The sequence below is a fragment of the Lepidochelys kempii genome, chromosome 8, assembly GCF_965140265.1.
Source record: "Lepidochelys kempii isolate rLepKem1 chromosome 8, rLepKem1.hap2, whole genome shotgun sequence".
Taxonomy (NCBI): Eukaryota; Metazoa; Chordata; order Testudines; family Cheloniidae; genus Lepidochelys; species Lepidochelys kempii.
Genome location: NC_133263.1, coordinates 29,714,349 through 29,736,745, shown reverse-complemented (window position 1 = coordinate 29,736,745; position 22,397 = coordinate 29,714,349). Strand labels below are relative to the sequence as shown.

The window sequence follows — 22,397 nt, the reverse complement described above, 5'->3', positions numbered from 1 at the left end:
AACACTCAATATAACTTTATGCCATCAACTACAGAGGTTATAAGTGAGATCAATACATGCTGCATCCTTCAAGCATTTCATCAAGTTTAAACACATTCTTATCAACTTAACGTCTATTTTAACAATGCTAACACACAGGTGAGCCAGACTGGTTTCCAGCTATGCATTTGTCAGTGTTCCATGAGGCCTATGAGCTTTGGCATGAGCTGGTACCTGGTCTGCCAGTGTCACAGTGGCAAAGGCATGAATAACTGTGCAAGGTGTACTTTAGCAAGGAATAGGCACAGCCCATTTGCAAAGCACAGATGAACAAATCTAGCTTGCTATTTAAGAGCTGTCAGATTCAAAAGTACCTTAATGTTGTCCGGAATACCTGCTTTGTCAAATAATTTGTATATATGCCACCAACAGATGGATCAGCCATGCACCCTGACAGTTCTTCTAATTACCTAACCCTGCCAGCTAGCATCATCTGCATTTTATCCCAACTGAGCCTTAGCCATCTTATGTTGGCCAGCTACAGGATAAATGAGGAAACTGCATCATCTGGATCTGTCAAAAAGGAGACAGATCTGAGTGACCTCAGCTTCATGCAGCGATCTATGTATATTGCCTCCCAGGGCAATGTGATTTGATATGGAATTCTTTGTCTTAAGAGGTTTCTGTGGTAAAAAGTGAGTGGGAGAGAATATTACAGTAAATAGGCTGTGGTTTTGGGTGTTCTTTTTCATATCTATCCCATCAAAGGAATCAAATATTTCAAAGCAAGTTTCATTCTCTGCTTCTGCAACATCCGTAATCATTTTGTTGAGATCCAGATCCTTTCTTCACACAGATGTGCAGCTGGTTTAGGTTCATTACGCCATATATGGATGTAGCAATCCAAATATTTCCCTTTGTGTAGCTGTCCCCCAGTTTCATTTGTGTAGCAGTTTGCATAATAGGGTTTTTGTAATGGTTTGTTTTTAGTTTTACAGCACACTTCATTAAGTTTTGGTTTTTCTTAACATTCTCAACATATAAACGTTGGTTTCCTTTCTAATGAAGGGCTTTAAAATGTTACAGTTGTAAACAGAACTTCATGATAGGCTTTTTCTACCAAACTTACAATTAAGTGCATTGGTTGGATAGCTGACTTCATCCCTTCATGTATTCTTAGTCATCTGTGTAAAATTCTTTCTGCTTCTTTTAATTTGTATTTACAGCTTGTGTTTATCTCATGTAGTTATTAAATGGAAGCTGTTCTATACTTCAAAAAGAAAACACACACAGATTAATGAATATTTGAAATTAACCTGCCTTTCTCTAAAGGGCTTTTGTGTCTTTTCCACTTATTGGTGCATGGACTATTTCCTCTCCGCTCTCCCCCATCAAACCAGAGGTGGTTCTTACAAAGCAAAAATAAACATGGCTTTGCCTTGTTCTAGTTACCTCCTTGTATATACACCAACTTACATCCTGACCCTGAAATCTGATCTAAGCAGGCAGGTTGCTATGCCTTTGCGGAGTCACAGAATAATAGACTTTAAGGTCAGAAGCGACCATTATGATTGTCTAGTCTGACCTCCTGCACAACTCGGGCCACAGAATCTCACCCACCCACTCCTGTAACAAACCCCAAACCTATGTCTGAGTTATTGAAGTCCTCAAATCATGGTTTAAAGACTTCAAGATGCAGAGAATCCTCCAGCATGTGACCCGTGCCTCATGTGGCAGAGGAAGGCAAAAAAACCCCAGGGCCTCTGCCAATCTGCCCTGGAAGAAGATTCCTTCCTGACCCCAAATATGGCGATCAGCTAAACCCTGAGCATGTGGGCAAGACTCACCAGCCAGACACCCAGCAAAGAATTCTATGTAGTAACTCAGATCCCACCACATCTAACATCCCATCACAGGCCATTGGGCATATTTACCACTAATAGTCAAAGATCAATTAATTGCCACAATTAGGCTGTCCCATCATACCATCTCCTCCATAAATTTATCAAGCTTAGTCTTGAAGCCAGATATGTCTTTTGCTCCTACTGCTCCCCTTGGAAGGCTGTTCCAGAACTTCACTCCTCTAATGGTTAGAAACCTTCATCTAATTTCAAGTCTAAACTTCCTGGTGGCCAGTTTATATCCATTTGTTCTTGCGTCCACATTAGTACTGAGCTTAAATAATTCCTCTCCCTCCCTGGTATTTATCGCTCTGATATATTTATCGAGAGCAATCATATCTCCCCTCAGCCTTCTTTTGGTTAGGCTAAACGAACCAAGCTCTTTGAGTCTCCTTTCATAAGACAGGTTTTCCATTCCTCGGATCATCCTAGTAGCCCTTTTCTGTTCCTGTTCCAGTTTGAATTCACCCTTCTTAAACATGGGAGACCAAAACTGCACACAATATTCCAGATGAGGTCTCACCAGTGCCTTGTATAACGGTACTAACACCTCCTTATCTCTACTGGAAATACCTCGCCTGATGCATCCCAAGACCACATTAGCTTTTTTCACTGCCATTAATCCACGCAAAACGATGATTGCAAGACTGGGACAATCATCAGTAATGTCACAGATAGCAGTACAGTTCTGAATACTTAAGAAATTTGGGGTACCCCTATTAGCTGTGGCTAAAGAATGGCGTCATGCACTAATACATTTTGGAAGGGGAAAATATGTTCATCTTTTCTTAATTTCACAGCAGCAGGACAACTAAACCATTAAACCCAGTAGATATTTCAGCTTAGGATGGCATCCCAGGACGGATAAATGCTTAAATGTAGTTTGCATTTTGGTTTAGCTGCTGGAAAGTGGCCCTTTAAGTTTGTTGTGTAGTAAAGAGCTTATTTAGTCTTTCCTTGTTCAGTAAAGCGGGTTTATTGGGTTTTATTCAAAACACTAGTAAATTGAGTGCACTGGCATTTGAGAGGTTGTTTGTGGTGGTCGTGGGATGTTACACTGATATTTTGGAGTATCAGTTGAGTATGTTTTCAAAGATGGTGTTTTTGCAATTGAGTGATTTGGTGTATTGACCTTAAGATAAGATACTTAAAACGATCAAGGAACATTCCTAGGTCTTACTTCAAAATTCTATCACTGAATTTGCTTTGGTGTAGTGTCTGCACTAAATATATGAAAACTGTGACATCTGTTCTGCCCATGCACTGCCTCAACAAAATCTATTAATAGGAATAACATAGGGGGAAGAGTTAACAGTTTTTATGTAGTTGCTTGGAAACCCTTTTTCTTTCTCCTGTAGTCATTTTCCCAGAGTACTTTTTTATCAGCTGCCAATACAAAGACATGTTAGTCACTGAACAAGGCTCCCACCAGCCAGAAAAATAAAAATTTTCTGTGGCTGCCAACCCATGGAAGTCCTGTGGGCCCCCATGTCTCTACCAGTGTGAAGCCTACTGCACTTCCAATTCAGAGGGCCAAAAAGTACAGCTGCTACTGAAAAGAAGCTTAATCTGCTGCTCATCCCCTTGTAGTTCCAATTTTTGCCTACCCAGGTGCTCAGAGTTTCTTTAGTGTCTTTCCATGGAGGCATAAAAATCTTCTTGGCTCCCTGTCACTGCTGTTGTCTGAGGTCTGCTGTTGCTTTTTACAAAATGATCTTTTATTGAATTGAGTCACCATATGTTACAGCTACAGGAAATGTCTCTTAATTACAAAGCAGTTCTCCTTGTTACCCGGAGTAATCATTTTATGCCTTCTGTTTTATCACTTTCTGTACCCTGAAAAATATTGTATCTGGTAACATTTCAGTAACCTTTAAACTTAACATGACTCAGCAGTGATTACACAGAACAGATTGATGGGGAGGTGGAGGGGTTTTTCATCCTTTTATAAGGATAATTATAATATTTCATTCTAGAATAACATAAGAAGACAGCCGTAGATCTTGTAACTTCATTTTTTGGTAGATAGTGACTAGCAAGCATATCTCTGAGTTTTTCTGGGGTCACTTATAAGTGGTATGTCAAGTCTCCTGCAATGAAATAATCTCAGAGATTTTTTCCCACATCGTCAGTGTGTGCCAGTCTTTAGACCAAATTTTGATTTCTGCTATGGGGTATAAATACAGAATCATTCCAATGTAGTTGATGCAATTGTTCCATTCTTACTCTAGTTTAACTGAGCAGAATTCGGTCCTTTGCATCAAGAAGAATTGCCTTATGAGAGTAAATAAGAGAATTATAATATTTGGTGGCTCGTCTGTTGATCTATCAAAGCTCCATACCTAAATTTTGCTGCTTTTAGGATATGATGCAAGGTTCTTCTTCTTGCAAACCTCCTTCAAAAAACTGAGTAGGAAAATGATTCCAGTGCCTTTAATCTGTGAGCCAGATATGTTCCTTTCTTTAAGGGGAAACTGATTAGAGAAGTGAATAATTCTCAGTGAATAACATACCCAGTCTATTTAGTCTGTTGCTCAGAGAATATCTGTGAGCTGGTTGGTTTCCTCATTTTTTTTTCCAGAACTACTTAATAATTTTGTAAATTCTTCAAATTACATGGCATAAACATGAGGAGTTTTTGGAGTAGATAGTATTTGATCTGTTTATGTTGGTGGTGATTGGTTAAATCAGTGCCCAAGCACTTGTGATGCAAATACTCACAGGTGGAAATTCAGAATTCAATTTCTGCAAATTCTTGTGTAGATTATCTTGAAATTCATTTTCCTTGAATATTTGTGCTATTAAAACTTAATTGACAGATTTGCCGGGTGCTAACTCAATGGGGTTAAGGGCACAGGCAAATCAAGTTAATTTAAAATACCGAGTGAATCTCGATGGAAATATTATTGCAGTATTTGCCCAGTTAATGACACACAAGTACTATGAGATGGATTCCTTAAATATTTATTATAATATGAAATAATAGCCTCTGTATCAGCAGGTGCCTAATATATTTTTAACTCACTTGAAAAATATGGCTACCTAGTGGTTATGACTGTCAGTGTGGCCTAGTGGGTGGAATCCTGGGTTCTGTTCCCTGCTTTGCCATTGACCTGCAGGGTGACCTTGGACAAATCACATCATTGCTCTGTGCCTTAGTTTCCAGATATATTAAGATAGGGATAATGATAATGTAAAGTGCTTTGACATCTACTGATGCAAAGTGTTAGGTGGTATTATTATTTATGGTAGAGATAGAGAAATAATTTACAGCCAGTGATTTGACAAATTTTGGCTTTCTTTTTGTGCATGGATTATGTACAAAAGTAGACTGTTTTTGTCTGTTGTTTGTAATTGTTCAGACACTTCATGCAAACATATTTCAGCCTATGGGTTGTCTATGAAGAAGTTGCTTTAACGTTGTCTCTTTATTATGAGCTCGGTCCTGCGCCCATTGAAGTCAGTGGTCAAACACAGTGATTTCAGTAGGGCAGGATGAAGCCCTTTTTCTGGGGTGTGATGAACTAATAGGATTATCTGTGACTGGCTGACTCTTTTAGAAGCAGGTGGATAAAACCCCAAAATCTCAGATGGCTTGGTGAACTTGTATGTTACAAACCATTGCACAAACAAATATTCACTTTCCACATTATGAAAGCAAACCAATTTAAATGGTCAAAATATTATCAAAGCAAATGTGTTTTTTCATCAAACATGTATTCACATAACCTCTCTTTGCCCAACTCTCTGTTGGTTTATGCCAATTCTTCTTGGCTTTTTGCTGTTATGATGTATTTGATCCTGGAAAATATCATAAGTACAAGCCAGTAATTGAGTCCAGGATCTGATACAATTCTTGTGATCTACAGCCTGTATGTACAGCACTCTTCAGTACCATTTATGTAAAGAAGAACTTAAGTTTTCTGTTGGGCAGATTCTGCTTATTCACAGGAATGTTCATTTGGAGCAACTCTACTAAAGTTGGAGCCAGTTGATTTTCTCCAGATTTACAGGGGTACATGTGAAATCCAAATGTGATCCTGACCTGTACGCGCTCTGCCTCGCCATTTGTAGGAACTTCATGTCAAAATCCATGTTGTTCCTTCCCTCTTCTAAGGGAGTGGCCAGATTTGGGGGGGGGGGGGGAAGGCAGGTGTTGTTTTGCAAAACTCATCAGAAAATGTCTCTAGGCTGATGCTTTTGCCTTATCATCAGACTACAACAAAATGTTTAGAGTAGAGTTACAAATCCCTAAAAATAGTTGCAGTCAAAAGGAGAGCCTCTAATCTAGCAACATGAATCACTGAGACAATCTTGTTGTTTTTGTCTATGGGCCAGATCTTTGGAAGCAAAGCTTGCACCTCCTTTTCCAGTTCCAGCTTAATTCGCACACCCTTAGTCTTGGACCAAATGTTCAATGTTTTCCCTTTTTGAGAACAGACATAATTAATTTTCAGGGTATGTAGGTCAAAGAGTTGTCTTCGGTTCAAGAGTAAATGAACCAAGTTGAGGTTTGGTGCTTGACATTTAAAGAAATTAATCTTTTACAAATATGCCAGTATTATTGTAAATTGGGGCCAGAGATTTGCAAGTTTTATTTGAAAGATGTTTTCAGCATGTCTTAGGGCTCGTCTGTATAGGAACTCTCAGGAAAGTCATGATGCATTAACTCAAGCTGTGAAGTTAAGGCACATTAGACCCCTGCATGGTCTCTCTCATTCAGAAGTGAAGTGATTACCTGTACCTTACACAATACTAATATTTTAAATAGTCTCTGTTTACTCTCTGTTTTCCACATTTTTGTACACAATAAAATATTTCACTTGCACAGCACCTTCTATCTAAAGAACTCAGAATGCTGAACAGACAGCTGACACTCATGAGATCAGAGAGAGAGAGGCAAGTTGTGTTATCCCAGCTTTTGCAAATAGGTAAACTGAGGCAGCGGTTCTGCTTTACCTAGTGTCACACAGCAAATTAGTGTTATAATTAAAAGTCTGATTCAGCAGAAAACATTGTTCAGTTTCCAGGGTGCCTGAGGCCACTGAAGCCCTGAAAACCCAATAACACAGGCTTATGTAGTGAAGAAGTGAAAACTGGGCTCTGAGTCATCAGGATTTCATGTGCAGATACAAGAGGTTAGAAAATGCTTTGGAAGGGTGTGTTTTCATTTTAACACAGATCTTCAGAAATAGTCACCAGTAACTTCCAAGGAAACGTGCATAGTTACATGAAAGATAATGTGAATATTGTTACACATGGTGTTTGAAAGGCTGTTGTGAGAGTGTGTGTAGAACTTTTGGAAAAATTAACGCTGGGCTTTTTATTTTGCTTGTTGCTATGCTTAGTTAGCTCACAGAGGGTTTCAGACTTCAATACCAAGAGAACACAGAGTATGTGTGAAGTTGAAAGGATATCTACAGTATTGAATCATCTGCAAAATACTCCATTTACCAGGGATATGGAAAAGCATTTGTGCTGAGCACTTGAGAAATATTAAGCATGGCATCATCCCAGCTTCACTAGGATAACATGTCGAGCATGTAGGGTTTGCAACACTGCAGCGGGTGGCAGTATATTAGATGTGGCTGAGATCCTGTAAGTGCCGTGGAAAACACAGTGCCAAAATAAAAGCTGCATGAGCTTTCCTCTTTGCTTTCAGCATCCCCCCCTTCCCCGAGACCTTTTGGAGTGAATGGTTCAAATGGAAAATGCCAAGCTATTTGGTCGAGGCTTGGGTATCGGTGAAGCAGAAAGCACCTGTGCCAGTTGCTGAGCAAAGCCCCAGCATGCCCACTCATTGTTCTTAATTTGGGGAGTGGGCTCTGCTAGTCCCCAGTCGTTCCGGTATTTGATCAGGTGTGGCTCCTTTTTTTTTTACCTGGGTCTCCTGCTTCCCTGACCTTCAGAATTGGAGCATCCTGATAGATGTTCTCCCTTTCTCCTTTTGGCCTGCGGAGAGAACAAACAAGCACAACAAACGCGAGCCCTCCCCTCTGCCTAATGCTGGGGTTGGTGTGTTTGTGGCTAAACCAATGGATTCGCACTCAAGAACTGAGGTTTCACCTCCCATTTCTGCCACAGACTTCTGTGTGACCTTGGCAAGGTGCTTAGTCTCTCTGTGCTTTGGTTTCTCCCATCTGTAAAATGGGAATATTTCCCTACCTCACACTATGTTGATCATTAACATTTGCGGGACTCAGATCTGTGGTAATCGGGGTGGGGGAACATATAAGCATCTAGATGGAATATACATCATGAGCAATGTGAGGGAAAAGCAGCTATCAACCATATTCAACAATTTATCTATAGCTCCTCATGACTGCTGGTTGTTTTCTAAAATTCCTACCTAGTTGAAACTGATGGGACTGCGTCAATCCCAGGGTGGGAAGCCTGCAGCGGTTTTGGGTTGTTGGTATTTACATAGTATTTATAGCATGATAGGCACTTCAGCTGCCATTGAAACAGCCCTGATAAGCTTCCTTTCCAGCCCTGATCCTGCAGTTCGATCCATGGATACGGACCCTCACACCCATCTGGGGCCCAGTTGCAGGATTGGGGCCTGTGTTTTGACTGAGCACTCGAAGATGTAACAATGAAGAGGGGGAATTGGGGACAGCAGAACAAGCATTCTGGTTAAGATAATGGGTTGGCTGTTTATCTATCTATCTATCTATCTATCTATCTATCTAATCTGTTTTATCTATCTTATCTGTCTATCTCTTGTTCTGAGTGCAGACAGGTCTGCAAGAAGTTAACCAAACCTGAATCCAGCCGAAGACAAATCACCAGACCTGCCACTGAACACTTTAAAATGGAAGCTAGGTTCTCCAATGTTGCATGCAGCCACTTCTTGTGCCCCTGTTGACTCAGGGGACTGTTTCAGCCTTATAAAGACTATTACAGATTAGTCACAAAAAATATTATTTTAGTAACACATGATGTGAACCATGATTTTAAATGAAAAATGTTACTTCAATAACCTTTTAGTTTAATTTGAGATATCTTTCTTATCTTAGCATGTGGTTATTTATTGGCAGAATTGACTGCATGGATTATTTGGTGATGCAAATCAAATAGAAAGAGAGACACTGCTACGGGATCATTTCCTAAAACCACTGGGCAATCCCTTCAGTTTCCTGTGATTGCACAGACTTTGGCAGACCAGAGACTTCCTAAACTTATAATCTGCTCTGAAATAACTCAAAGGAAAAGACCAGTGTCTGTGATGTAGATATCAACTCCATAGCACATTCAGCTTTAGCCAGCAGGATTCAAGTCCAGTGGAACCTGCTTTAACAGCCACTCAAAGGACCAACAAAAATCAGTTGCTTAACACAGGTAGTCTTTTAGTGATGGGGCAGAATTATAGTCATTGATGCACTTGGAGATATTTGTGGCTGTTCTCTTAAAAACACAAGGCTGCTTAGTAAAGATGCTATTTTGAATAGATTTCACTGTGTTTTGTAGAGGAACGTCAGCTGGGCCTCCTAGCAGAAAAAATAAGCTTTTACCTTCAAGCGTTGGCCATCCTTAGCATTGAGTTCTGTGTGCTGCCATAACACTTGACCGAGTACTTGTAAGTGCTGCTGAGTGCATACTGACTCTGCACTGTTCTGGGTATACCTCTCATCAGAATTATTTGCTTATTTCAATGTGTAACTAATATTGAAGAATAAAGTATATTTCTATAAAGTTAAAATGAACAGCTTTCTCCAAACAAGCAGGTGAAAAAATAACCAGCCAGAGACTTCAAACCCAAGCAGTAGACCCATACACTCCCTACTACTGGGCATTATTGTAGTCCTGCCTTCCCAAAAGCCTGGTTTAAGCAATGTCTGTCATTCAGTAAAGAATGGTAGGTGATGTGATTGCTCTGAAGACTACATCCTTTCTGTCAATGCAAATGGGAAAACAAAAACAAAGCCCAATACACAAGATAGATTAGTCCAGCTGCTCTGTGTGTTACTAACTGAATTTCTCTTGAACTTTTCCCAATAGGGTCGGGACTGCAATATGCCCATTAATGCCTGCATTCAGAATCCATGCCAGAATGGAGGGACCTGCCATCTCACTGAGGCAAATAAAGACGGATTCAGGTAGTGGAGAGTGAATTGCATTTAAAGCAAGATGAGATGAATTTACCTTACATTTGTCTATTTTACACTAATGAAGTCTAATGGCTTCTTTACTGAAACTGCCATACATGACAAATAATTCTCTTTGCCAGACATGAAATTAATTTGGTTTCATTGGTGACATATTGTTTCCTCTAAAACAGGCCTCCTTATTTTCTCTTAATGGGACTCTCTCTAAAAGCTGTTTTGAGCATTCCCCTGATCTGCTTTGTGTTATCCAGAGACTAATTTTCTTGGGGGCATTTCAAACACACACACACCCTTTTTTAATTTGTAAAATGAGCATCTGTTGCTTGACAGCCAGATGCAAAATGTTTTCATGCTGAAGAATCTCATAGTCAAATAGGCTTTAAAGAAAGAATTGAACAATGGAGAGGTTATGTCAGTTCAAGGGTTTAGTGCCCATAAGAGAACAACCTCTATAACTTAACATCTTGGGCTTCAATCTCCCCACATGAACAGGTTGCAGCCTAGACCTTGCTCAGATAGGAGACTTCCAAGGGGAACCCAGGAAGTTGCATGAAGTGCTGATGGTAGTGGCTTAGAAAAAGTTACCCTTGCCTCTAAGGTAGTGTTTCTCCAGTTATCCTGTGTGTCTAAGGGACTTTGCAGTGCACAGAGAGGTTGTTTTTCAGCTGAAACATAACACTGAGGCTCTGGCCACTTATCCGCATTAAAGATGCTAGAATGGTTTTTGGAAATTAGTTGCTGAGATCATGAAAAAATTGCTACTAAAGCCTTTATGCTATCTTTTACTCAAAACTTCCCCGTACGGTAGTTCCAGCTGCATACAGAACAAAAGGCTTACGTGATGTTCCTGTTGCAGGAATGATTGCTTTGTCTTTTCCCATATGCAGCATATCAATGATGGCTTGAGTGAGACACGGAATTGTAAGGGTTACCGATGGGGAAAACACTGGTTAGGTTGCCTAGCCCATGCTCAGCAAACTGAGGATTATACTGTGTAGTACATCCTCAGATACATTTTCCAGTCTTACTTTTAAATGAGTCAGACCTTCTTTTAGAGCTGATCAGACAAACTTTTGATGCAACAGTATTCCACTGGAACATGCAGTTCTGTCAAAATTGAAATGCTTTGTGAAATCGAGCCAATTTTGCCAGAATTTTGTTTGGAGAAAAAATGCAAAAAAGGTCCCAACAGTGTCCAAACATCCTGTTTTGACATTTTCATAAGGAAATTTCTCATTTTGAAATGACATTTCATCTTGAATTTTATTTTTTATCATATTATATATTTATTATAATGCAAAAATGTTGACAAGTCAAAATTGAAACATTAGTTTTTCCAAAAGATAATGTTTCAAATGACCCGTAAACATTTAAAAAAAAATTTTCATGGACAATTCTGAAGTTTTCTGTTTTTGCTCCAATTTGGAATGAAGCCAAAGTTTGAAATCTCAAAATCCTCCTTGAAAAGGAATGTCTGTCCCCCACACACCTCTGCTTTCCATCAATTCCCTTTTATAAAACACTGTCACTGAGTAGCTAGTGAATAGACCAGGCCCACCGCCCCCAAGTCAGAGCATGTGGGCCCAAATGAGCCAGTTAAAAGGGGAAGGGCTAAACCTGGGGCTATAAAGCCCTGTCAGATAGAAGAGGAGGAGTGTTTGGGACTGGCTGTGCCTGGGGAGAGGAACCACTGAGGGAACTTACTCCAGTGGTGGGTCCTGGAACAAGTGGCCAGATGGTCAGGGAGGTAGCCTTGTGGCCAGTGTTCCCAAAGGGGAAACAGAACTGGCTGAGAGCAGAGGTGGCTGAATGAGATCTGTCTGTGAGTAGGGAGCTGACTGAGAAGGGAAGCTGGCTGGGACTGGTAAGCTGCAAAAAGCACAATTACCAGAGACCCTTGGAGGGGAGGCCATGAAACCCTAGGAGAAAGGGTGAGCTGAGGAACTGTGTTTTGTCTGTTATGGGCTTATATTTGGACAAATAAACCTACTTAAAGGAGACTGGGCTTGGCAAGGAGTGCTTGTTTAGCTGCGGAGAAGCCTTGCTGTGTCCCACATGCTGGGGGGAATGCAGGCACTTAGATCAGCCCCTGGTACAAGAGGAAAATGAGGTGGATCTTCGGTGCCCAGTGAAGATGGGGGAAACAGGCAGGTTGTTGCAGAGCAACCTTTGGCCATCAGGAGGTGCTCAGATGATGGCCACTGTATTACAAGTACCTTGGACCCCCATTCTGCTAGAGAAGATGTACTATAGAAGTATAAGGCATTATCTAAAAGTATCTGCACTGATAGCTTAGGGGTGGCGGAGAGATAGAGGAGGAAGATGAGGAAACATTTGAAACAACGATTGTCTGGAGGGAAATCTTCTTCCTCCAGTGGATGTGCTACTCCTGTTGGCATCCACTGGAGCTACATGCATAAATTTGTGTGCATCAAAATGGGAAAATATCCTCTTCGGTTGTATTCTGTAAGGAAGTGAATGTCAAAAAAATATTTTAATGAGAGGCCCCCTTAGAGTTTTCAGTTGTGTGGCCTGTGAAAGAAATTATATCTTCTATAGATTTTCTTCCCTGGAGGAATATATTAATATACAAACTCAGCTGCCAAACTTGTCAAATCTTTATTCTTGTAAAAAGAAACTTAAGCCAAAGCTTTCCTCCTTATAAAATGCCAAGCGGTTTAACTCTCAAGTTTCTGTAGTCACAGACAAGCGAAATTACCCTTTAAATAATGGTAAAGTGGTGACATAAGCCAGCCAAAGGCAGGAAATTCACAGTTAAGGCTGAGACTGTATCCTTACACACACCCCTCCGTGGCTGTGCATAGATAGGGCCAGGGGCTCTAAACAGCAGGTGATTTCACTTCTCATTTTTGTTGCTGTAATAGTTAGCCACAATGGAATGGGTGAAGGGCTTAGGTTCAGCTGGAGTTCTCAGATCCATTCTCTTGTCAGCTTTTTTTTCTTAAACATTTTTTTTTTTTACTCTGAATCATTTTCATGCCTTTTATCATGGTGGATTTGTTTTCTTTCAAAATGAATAAATTAATTAATAAATGAAACTGAGTAGCTCAGGGGATTGGTAATACAACAGAAAGCCTTTCCTTCCTCTAAATTGCTGCTTCAAATCCAACTCGGTTGGCTAGGTCAAAGGTCACCCAGTGAAAGCTGCTTGGTGGTATTCATAAAATGCCACAGTAGTGTCAGGTACATCTGTGTCACAAAAGCCAATAGTGTCATTTAGCATCTTGTAGAACCTCCGCTGAGACTGCAGTCGAGGTCTGCCTGGCACCTGGAGACAGAGCTACCCATTCTGACTCAGATTTAGCCCCTGATGAACAGCAGACCATTGACAGTGAACTGTGAGGAAACTTACATAGTCTTGTGTTGCTCTGTCCAATTCTGTGTATAAAGAGAGCTTCATTGTCCAGGACTGTTAGTCTTGTGCCTTCCACAAACACTAAGTTCACTTATCTATGTAAAAACCTGAAGTTGATAAATTCTGCAGTGTCAATGCCTCGTTGGTCAAGGATAAATGAAGCTCTTACAGGCTATCAAGTCATTCACTTTTTATGCAGGTGCACAAAGTTCATCTGCCAAAAAGCCATCTTTTTTTTTTTAAAGATTTACTCTGTGTACACAAGAGCTGACTTTTTAAAGCATGATAGATCATCTTTGTATTTATTTTGTTATCCAAAGACAAAAATGATTAATCATAGCATGGACAAAGTGCAGCCAACCATTTTGAGTTTGCTGCCAGTACAGTTCAGCTCTGAAAAGTTACTCTAACAATGGCATTGTTAAGTTCCTTGTTCCATTGCATCTCACTGGCTCCTTACACATGTGCTCACTTTACAAGTAAAAAGATACGTATTCCTAATAGCCAGCTCTGAAAACTCAACCTGGAATCTGAAAATCATTTGTTTTTTTCCCATATCATGCTTTTTCCCTCGTAATAAAGGTTCTGGAGGCCATATTCTGCCCTCAGTGGCAACTGTGCAATCCCATTATCTTCAAATTATGCCTTCAGTTGCATGGATGAATTGGATTGATCCTGGAAGTTGAATTTAGTATGTTAAGATTTTGATGATGCAGAAGAAATAATAGACCATAGTGTAAGAAGTAAAAATCCACAATCACTTGATCAACCATATCTATGTCTAAATATGCAAAGGAAGCTGGTGTGTTATGTAAGACGTTGCTAATTTTACATAATCACTTTTCAGAGTAGAGCCAACTTCTAAGAATTTTTGTTTTTGTCACCCCAAAGCACTTCACAAGTTCTGTAGATACTGCACCTCTGAAGGGCAGCTACTTCTGGGGTAGAGGGAAGCAACTAACTTGTGCCCAGCATACTGCCAAACAATGAAAGGGAAATTATAGTCAGGAGCACCAGGGTCTCTGAGAACAGCAGTGTCATGAAATAACTGAACTGGAAGAGCAGGCTGAATTTTAATTTTTTTCATGGTTTTGGTCACCGTATCTAGGAGACCACCTCTCCCTATGTGAAACTGTAACATTTGAGTGCTCAGGTAAACAGTCCCATAGCTTAATCAACAGCAGGTTAGAGCCCAGGAACTTTTCCGTAATAACAACAACTAGCTCTTATATAGCACTTTTCATCAGCAGATCTCAAAGCACTTTAGAAATGAGGCCCATGTTATCTCCATTCCACAAATGAGTAAACTGAAGCACATGGTGGGGAAGTGACATACCCAAGAGCATCCAGTAGAGCCAAGAATAGAATTCAGGTCTCCTGAGTCTTAATCCATGCATTATCCACTGGGCCTTATGGTATACTCATAGCTAGAGCTTACTTTCACCATTGGTTAGCAGGAACCCCAATTTGATGTCCTTCAGATTACACTGAAAACCTTATACTTTTCTTCCAGGCTGTGTTGGGAAAATATGTGCAGATCTTCCCAAATGACAACTCTTCCACCATCCAATCCAGACAGAGTTCCAATTTGTATGTTTTATCATTTAATTTCCACTGGCACCCATGATATATGCTGAGCACCATTGAACCAAACTGTAAACCCTGAATATGAAGGAACTCAAATGTGAAATTGCAGAACTACTAACTGTAGTGTGTAACCTATCATTTAAATTAGCTTCTGTACCAGATGACTGGAGGATAGCTAATGTGATGCCAATTTCTAAAAAGGGCTCCAGATGTGATCCCGGCAATTACAGGCCTGTAAGCCTAACTTCAGTACCGGGCAAACTGGTTGAAACTATAATAAAGAATGATATTTTCAGACACATAGATTAACATAATTTGTTGAGGAAGAGTCAACATGGTCTTAGTAAAGGGAAATCATGCCTCACCAATCTACTAGAATTCTTTGAGGGGGTCAACAAGCATGTGGAACAAAGGGATCCGGTGGATACAGTGTACTTAGATTTTCAGAAAGCCTTTGATAAGGTCCCTCACCAAAGGCTCTTATGCAAAGTAAGCTGCCATGGGATAAGAGGGAAGGTGCTCTCATGGATTGGTAACTGGTTAAAAGACAGGAAACAAAAGATAGGTATAAATGGTCAGTTTTCAGAATGGAGAGAGGTAAATAGTGGTATCCCCCAGGTGTCTGTTCGGGGACCAGTCCTATTCAACATATTCATAAATGATCTGGAAAAGGGGGTAAACAGTGAGGTGGCAAAATTAGGTACAAAAGATGATACAAAATTACTAAAGATAGGTAAGACCCAGGCAGACTGCGAAGAGCTACAAAAGGATCTCTCAAAACTGGGTGACTGGGAAACAAAATGCCAGATGAAATTCAATGTTGATAAATGCAAAGTAATGCACATTGGAAAGCAAAATCCCAACTATACATATAAAATGATGGGATCTAAATTAGCTGTTGCCACTCAGGAAAGAGATCTTGGAGTCATTGTGAATAGTTTTCTCAAAACATCCACTCAATGTGCAGCGGCTGTCAAAAAAGTGAACAGAGTGCTGGGAATAATTAAGAAAGGGATAGATAATAGGACAAAAAATATCATGTTGCCTCTATATTAATCCATGGTACGCCCACATCTTGAATATTGTGTGCAGATATTGTTGCCTCATCTCAAAAAAAGATATATTGGAATTGGAAAAGGTTCAGAAAAGGGCAACAAAAATTATTAGTGGTATGGAATGTCTTCAGTATGAGGAGAGATTAATAAGACTGGGACTTTTCAGCTTGGAAAAGAGATGGCTAAGTGGAGATATGAATGAGGTGTATAAAATCATGACTGGTGTAGAGAAAGTAGATAAGGAAGTGTTATTTACTACTTCTCATAACACAAGAACTAGGGGTCACCAAATTAAATTAATAGGCAGCAGGTTTTAAAACAAATATAAGGAAGTATTTCTTCACACAATGCACAATAAACCTGTGGAACTCCTTGCCAGAGGATGTTGTGAAGGCCAAGACCATAATACGGTTCAAAAAAGAACTAGATAAATTCATGGAGGATAGGTCCATCAATGGCTATTAACCAGGATGGGCAGGAATGGTGTCCCTAGCCTCTGTCTGCCAGAAGCTGGGAATAAGCGACGGGATGGATCACTTGATGATTACCTGTTCTGTTCATTTCTTCTGTGGCACTGGCCACAGTAGGAAGGCAGGATACTGGGCTAGATGGACCTTTGGTCTGACCCAGTAGGGCCATTCTTATGTTCTTATGATGGAAACCACTTCAAGCCTATGCTTGCACCCAGATCTCTGAATTGGAACAACTGACCACAAATTGAAATAAAGAATAAACGTAAATAATAACGCAAAGACTTGCCCTGGAACAGAGTAACTGGTTGCCAAATTTCATTAATTATGGTGACATTTCCATTCTTAACAAGAACCAAACAAACCCTCCTGTTGTAATATTGTACAATAACAATCCCATGTACTGTAATGTCCCTATTGTAAACTTTGGTGAATTGAACTATTACTGTAGCAGTGTTTAATTACATACAGTCCCAGTCAGGATGTGGCAAGAAGAGGGTGAAATATTCATAGAATATAAAAATCACCAGCACAATCTCCTTTTGTTGTTTTCCTTTACATTGAAAGAAAGATGTCTCCTTCCAGACTGAGACCTTGAATGCCAAGTTGCAGCCTGGAGCACATTTTTAAGGCTGAGTTATAAACCTCTGAAAAATGGGGTTTTGGAATGGAAATGGGTGACAGGATAAATGCACAAATTTGTTCAGTTAGATTTCTTTACCCTCCTTCTGCTCCCCTTGCCACAAAAGGTGCTGTGCCAGCTCTTCTCTTTCTTATCTGCCTCCTGCGATCCCCTGGATCATTGCAGGGTCAGAAAGAGGACATTTTTTATTGGTACTAATGAGGCAGAGCCAGACAAAGAAAATATTTCATATTGATTTATTGTGTTTTAAATTGAATTGATCGGAGCCGTTTGTTTTTAATCATTTGCTCTGAAGAGTTTCCCCTCCCTTCTAGCTCTCATGACCTGTGAACGGTCAGTATAGGTCTGAAGGAATGTAGCTGTCTGCTGCTAACCTATGCACTTGTGCTAATTCCCTTCTGGGAGCTTTCCTGTCATGATGGGGTTGAGAGTGCGTGCACACACTCTCTCTCTCACACACACACACACTTTGCTTCACAGTTTTTATTCACTGGGTTTCCATGGGAGTGGATGTTTCGGCTGCCCATGCTTCAGGGGAACCCAAGTTTACTCCTTGAGGTCGTGCTGAGGCATGTGTGGAGTGTCCACGTGCAGCCAATCCTTATTGCAGAGGAGGACGAGAGAGAAAGCCAGCGTCATTCTCACCATACTGGATCCATGCACCCAGCCTAGAAGAGCTGGGGCTCTGCTAACAGCTACCTGTTTCTTCAATACAGAGCCTCCACTTAATACCAACCCTTGTCTACACGCCTCAGTCCTACCTCCATGATAAGTACTTCCTCCGGAGCCTGACCACCTGAGCAGTAAACGTTACCACTGCACACACACAAGCCTTGTCTGCATTTGGAAATAGTCTGGATTCAGCAGTCAGTAGCCAGCAGTTGATATGGCGACAATGGTGCTGTCCACTCCAGGCAGCAGTAGTAGTAATAATAATAATAAATGAATACTTACCTCTTCTTTAGAACTTTTCATCTGTCAATCTCAAAACCCTTTACAAATGTGGTCAGTATCATTATCCCTATTTTAGCGATAGAGTTGAGGCACAGAGAGGGGAAGTGACCTGTCCAAGGTTACCCAGCAGGCCAGTAGCAGAGCTGGAAATAGAACCCAAGACCCCTTAGTGCTCTATTCACTGGGCTACGCTGTCCTGTAGACAAAGGCAAGTCAGGATTTGCTTTATAATGTGGTTTTGCAATTATGCTTTATAGGCCCAAACCCCCTAAATGTCCTTGTCTACAAGTAAAGGGCAGCTGTATAAATTGCTGAATCAGGGGTTATTCCTGAGTATTGATGAGGCCATACACTCCCTGTGATGAGTCTCTGAACCAGCCAATTCCCAGCCTTTCCAGTCCACTCATTTCCCCCATATATGCAAACTATTGAAGGCTGCCTAAGACCATGATCAGCTGATTCTACACTGGACCCCACAACCTCAGCTCCACTCAGCTCCTCATAGAGTTTAAGGCTCTCTGCAAACTCAGGAAGATCCCTCTGCGTTGGTTTACACTTGGGTCACATTTTCAAGGTTTTCTTCACAACCATGACAACTAGATGTCCTAAAAATTGTGGAAACCCTGGGGACCAACTGAGCCCTTTCTGCACTGCCATCTAGTCCTCCATACTCCCTTAAGTGGGCGCACTCTACATTTTCAGAAAATAAAGTATTTAATGCAGTAGTTCTTTGTCCAAGTCCTTACAAACCCAGTATTTCTGTCCTTGTTTATTTGGTCTGTTGTTTGGGTATGTTACCAAGGTATTGGGAGACAAGGTAGGTGAGGTAATATCTTTTATTGGACCAACTTCTATTGATGTGAGAGACTAGCTTTTAAATTTACACAGAGCTGTTCTTCAGATATTGGGAGTCATAAATACTTAGGATGTGGACAGTCACACCATTTAATTTAATTACTCTTTCCTGGTTGATTCTTGGGTACTGAAGGAGCTGAAAAAGTGCTGATATCTTAACGCTTAAAATACTCTGTTTGGAAGATCCATTAACAAACATTTGTTGTTTGGATTGGAGACAAGGTGGTAATGAGATGAAAACTTTCACTTCTACCTCCCTAATTCAAATCCAGTCTAGGTTGTTAATGGTGAGAGAGTTAGAGCCATTTAACAGTTTCCTATTCATGTGTGATGATGTGTGTTGGTGTCCTCAGTCCAGTTCTTGGTGGACAGGTGCCTACAAAACCAACACTGTTGTCGCAATCAACACCCTTGCTGGTTATGCAGAGAAACCAAGAATTTGATTAGCCATGGTGAGTGATCTTAACCTGTCACCCTAGAGTTGGTCAGTACAGTTCAGGGATGAGGCACATCAGCAAGCAGGGCAATGGAGGTGTAGGGGAGATGAATTCTTCTGCCTGTGTTGTACCTTTTCTGTAGATAAGTATAGTAATATAGTGTCCAGGCTTGTCACTGTGGCACGTATCACAAAACTTGCTAGTAATGTGAATGCCGCTGTGTTGCAGCAGCAGAGAGTACAGCTCATCAGTTTTCATCCCACTCCAGTACCTCTCCCTGCTCAAAAGCAAAGTTTGAAATCCAAACTAACTTTTTCTCTGTTTTTTCTATCTCCACTCCAAAGCTGTTCTTGCCCTCTAGGGTATGAGGGGGAGAGATGTGAAATAAACCCAGATGACTGTGAAGATAACGATTGTGAGAATAACTCCACGTGCATGGATGGAATCAACAACTATGTCTGTCTCTGCCCTCCTAATTACGCAGGTAAGGAAGGACCTCAGCCAAAGGGCATAGGGAGCCGAGGGAAGCAGTTGAAGGAGCTTCCATCCACCTGGGGCACCATAAGAAACTGGTCTGCTCCCACTTGGTGAGATCACATGCATGTAATTAACCCAGGTTCTGAGTAGATTTTAAAGTACCCAAATTGCAAGTGTGGTGAATGAATTCCTGCTCATCCAGTAAGCAAAGGCAAGAAAGGGGGATAGTTTTGCAAAGATGCTGCTCGAGCAATATGTCTGACCCTTAATCCAGAGAGATCACTGCTACCCCTGAGAGAGTGTAATTCAAACCAGAAGGAGGCTTTTGGGAACGGTCAGAGGGGAAAATCTATTACTGTCTTGGCATATTTTGTACACATGCACTTCCCCAGGTCAGAAGTACTCATCGCAGTTACTGGAACTACAGTTAAAATATATAAACAAGAAATTCTCAAGTTCATCTGTTGGTTAGAGAAATTTGTACTTTTCCACAAAAGTGTTCACAAAAGTGTTTCCAGTACTGAGCTTAGCTCGATATACGTCTCCTTAGCATTTCTGAGGATAAAAGCAACTCCTGTTTAAAATTATACTATAATAGTAACACTTATAAAATGACTTCCATCTAAAGATCTCAAAGCACTGCACGTATTAATGAACCAACCATGACAATACCCCGGTTAAGTCACCTCCATTTTACAGATAGGAAACTAAGGCACAGAGGCTAAGTGATTTGCCCTCGGTCACAAAGTGAGTGAGTGAGAGAGCTGGAAACAGAACCCAGATCTCCTGACTCTCTGTCCTGTGATTTAGATGTCTTCCTTCCTAAATCTTCTGTAAGGCTAGGAACCCTCTTAGCTCAAAAATTAAAAATGCCTCTCAGATGACTGCTGGGGTAGATACTTCACTCATCACAAGCCACTCAAGCCCATCACAGGCCGCTGATCTCCTCTGCTCAGTATACAGGGGTAAAAAAATATCCATGTTCATTCCTATTTTGATGCTTTGAAATAGGTTTGTTACTCTATGAGCATGAAGCACTAATGCCGGGCTTCTCGTACGCTGGAGGGTATTACATATCACTGGAATTAATAAGTATAAAGTTGGAGTGGCTTGGTAAGTGACAGGGAAGTCTTCTAGAATTTCCCAAACTCTTTAAAAATGCTTTTTATAGCCAATATGAGAGGTCTGTGTAAATCTTTGGCTGGGGAAAAGCCTTATGACTTGAATGAAAATTTATTAGAGTTTTGTATCTACTTCTTCTGCCAAAATACTCAGCAAAGCTTAGGCTGGGCCAGGGCAAAGAACTTTGTTTCTAGTATGTTGAGCCAATTGTTCTTATATGCACTGTATGAAGGTGAGCTTTACATTGCTGATACCGAATAAAACTCCTTATATGGTGATAATGGCTTTACGTTTACAAAAGGAAGTGTATTTGAGCAGCTAAGCAAGAGATAGCTAGCAAGGAACTGAATCCAATGCACAATGGACATGTTCTGTCCTTTTTAACAGCCTCATGATGGGCTATAATGGCTCTTGCAGACAAAAACACCAGGAAAAGGGGTGGAGTAGAATTTTTCTGCAGATAGTACCTGTCAGTGAATCATTTCTGGTTATGGTCAAAGAATTTTTATGACACTTCAGAGTCAGATTTGCAGATATTTTCAATCATAATCCAGCTCACTATTACCAGAATGAATGACTGAATATTGCCTTTTGTAAGCTGTTCATCAGCTAGAGTGTACCAGATCATCAAATAGCTATGCAGTAAACTCCTTGGACCTGATTCTAGTTTCAGATGCATGATACACACTGCCGGATATAGTATACAATATCTGGGGCCTAGAATATTAACCCTTTGTACAGCCAATAACTATTTGATTGCAATTGAAACAAATTTGATTATAACTATAAACAATAAAGCTGAAAGTCTGGAGAATGGTAGTATGCATGGTTGTAGAGGTGTGATAGGACTTGCATGTAACGAAAGGCTGAAAAAATCACTTGGAAAGGAGAAGAGTTAGAGGAACTTTGTAAATCTAAAAAATAATTGAGCAGGATAAACTAATAACTAATTATATGGTTTTGCAAGCTAAAATAAGAGTAATGAAATATCATGCTTCAAAGAATAAGCTAACCACTGCGAGGTCAGAAAGGAATTTTCTCCAATATTCAGAATTCTCCAATGGACTACATGCATTCCTGGTTTTTGCATTATGCCAGTCTCTTGGAAGTATCCAAGATTTTCTTTATTTCCTCAGAATCGCCCCGCTTTGTTATTTTGTATTTCTCTAATTTTACCATTATGCCCTTTTTGGGAAAAATATGCCAAGTATGAATCTTGCTTTCATTGGTTAAAATAATGAAGGCTGTAAATCTCTCTTCACTGAATAGTTTTCCAAATGTTTTCCTTTTCTAGCTGATCCTAGATGAAAAATGTCCAATATGGTAAATGACTATAGAGGGGAGGAATTTACCACACCCAAGGCCCCATTTTGGTATTATTAAAAATATTCTTGACTCTCTCAGAGTTCCTTCCCATCCAGTGATCTCAAAGT

At 40.4% G+C, this 22,397-nt stretch overlaps 1 protein-coding gene across 2 annotated transcripts in view; it reads left to right on the top strand.

Moving 5' to 3' along the window:
* The window catches only part of SLIT3 (slit guidance ligand 3), an 802,550-nt gene that overhangs the window by 713,684 nt on the left and 66,469 nt on the right, over positions 1–22,397 (top strand). For both annotated transcript variants that reach the window (XM_073355953.1, XM_073355954.1), the window contains 2 exons: positions 9,882–9,979; positions 19,710–19,849. In XM_073355953.1, coding sequence (XP_073212054.1) covers positions 9,882–9,979; positions 19,710–19,849 — 238 coding nt within the window. The remainder of the gene's footprint in view (positions 1–9,881; positions 9,980–19,709; positions 19,850–22,397) is intronic.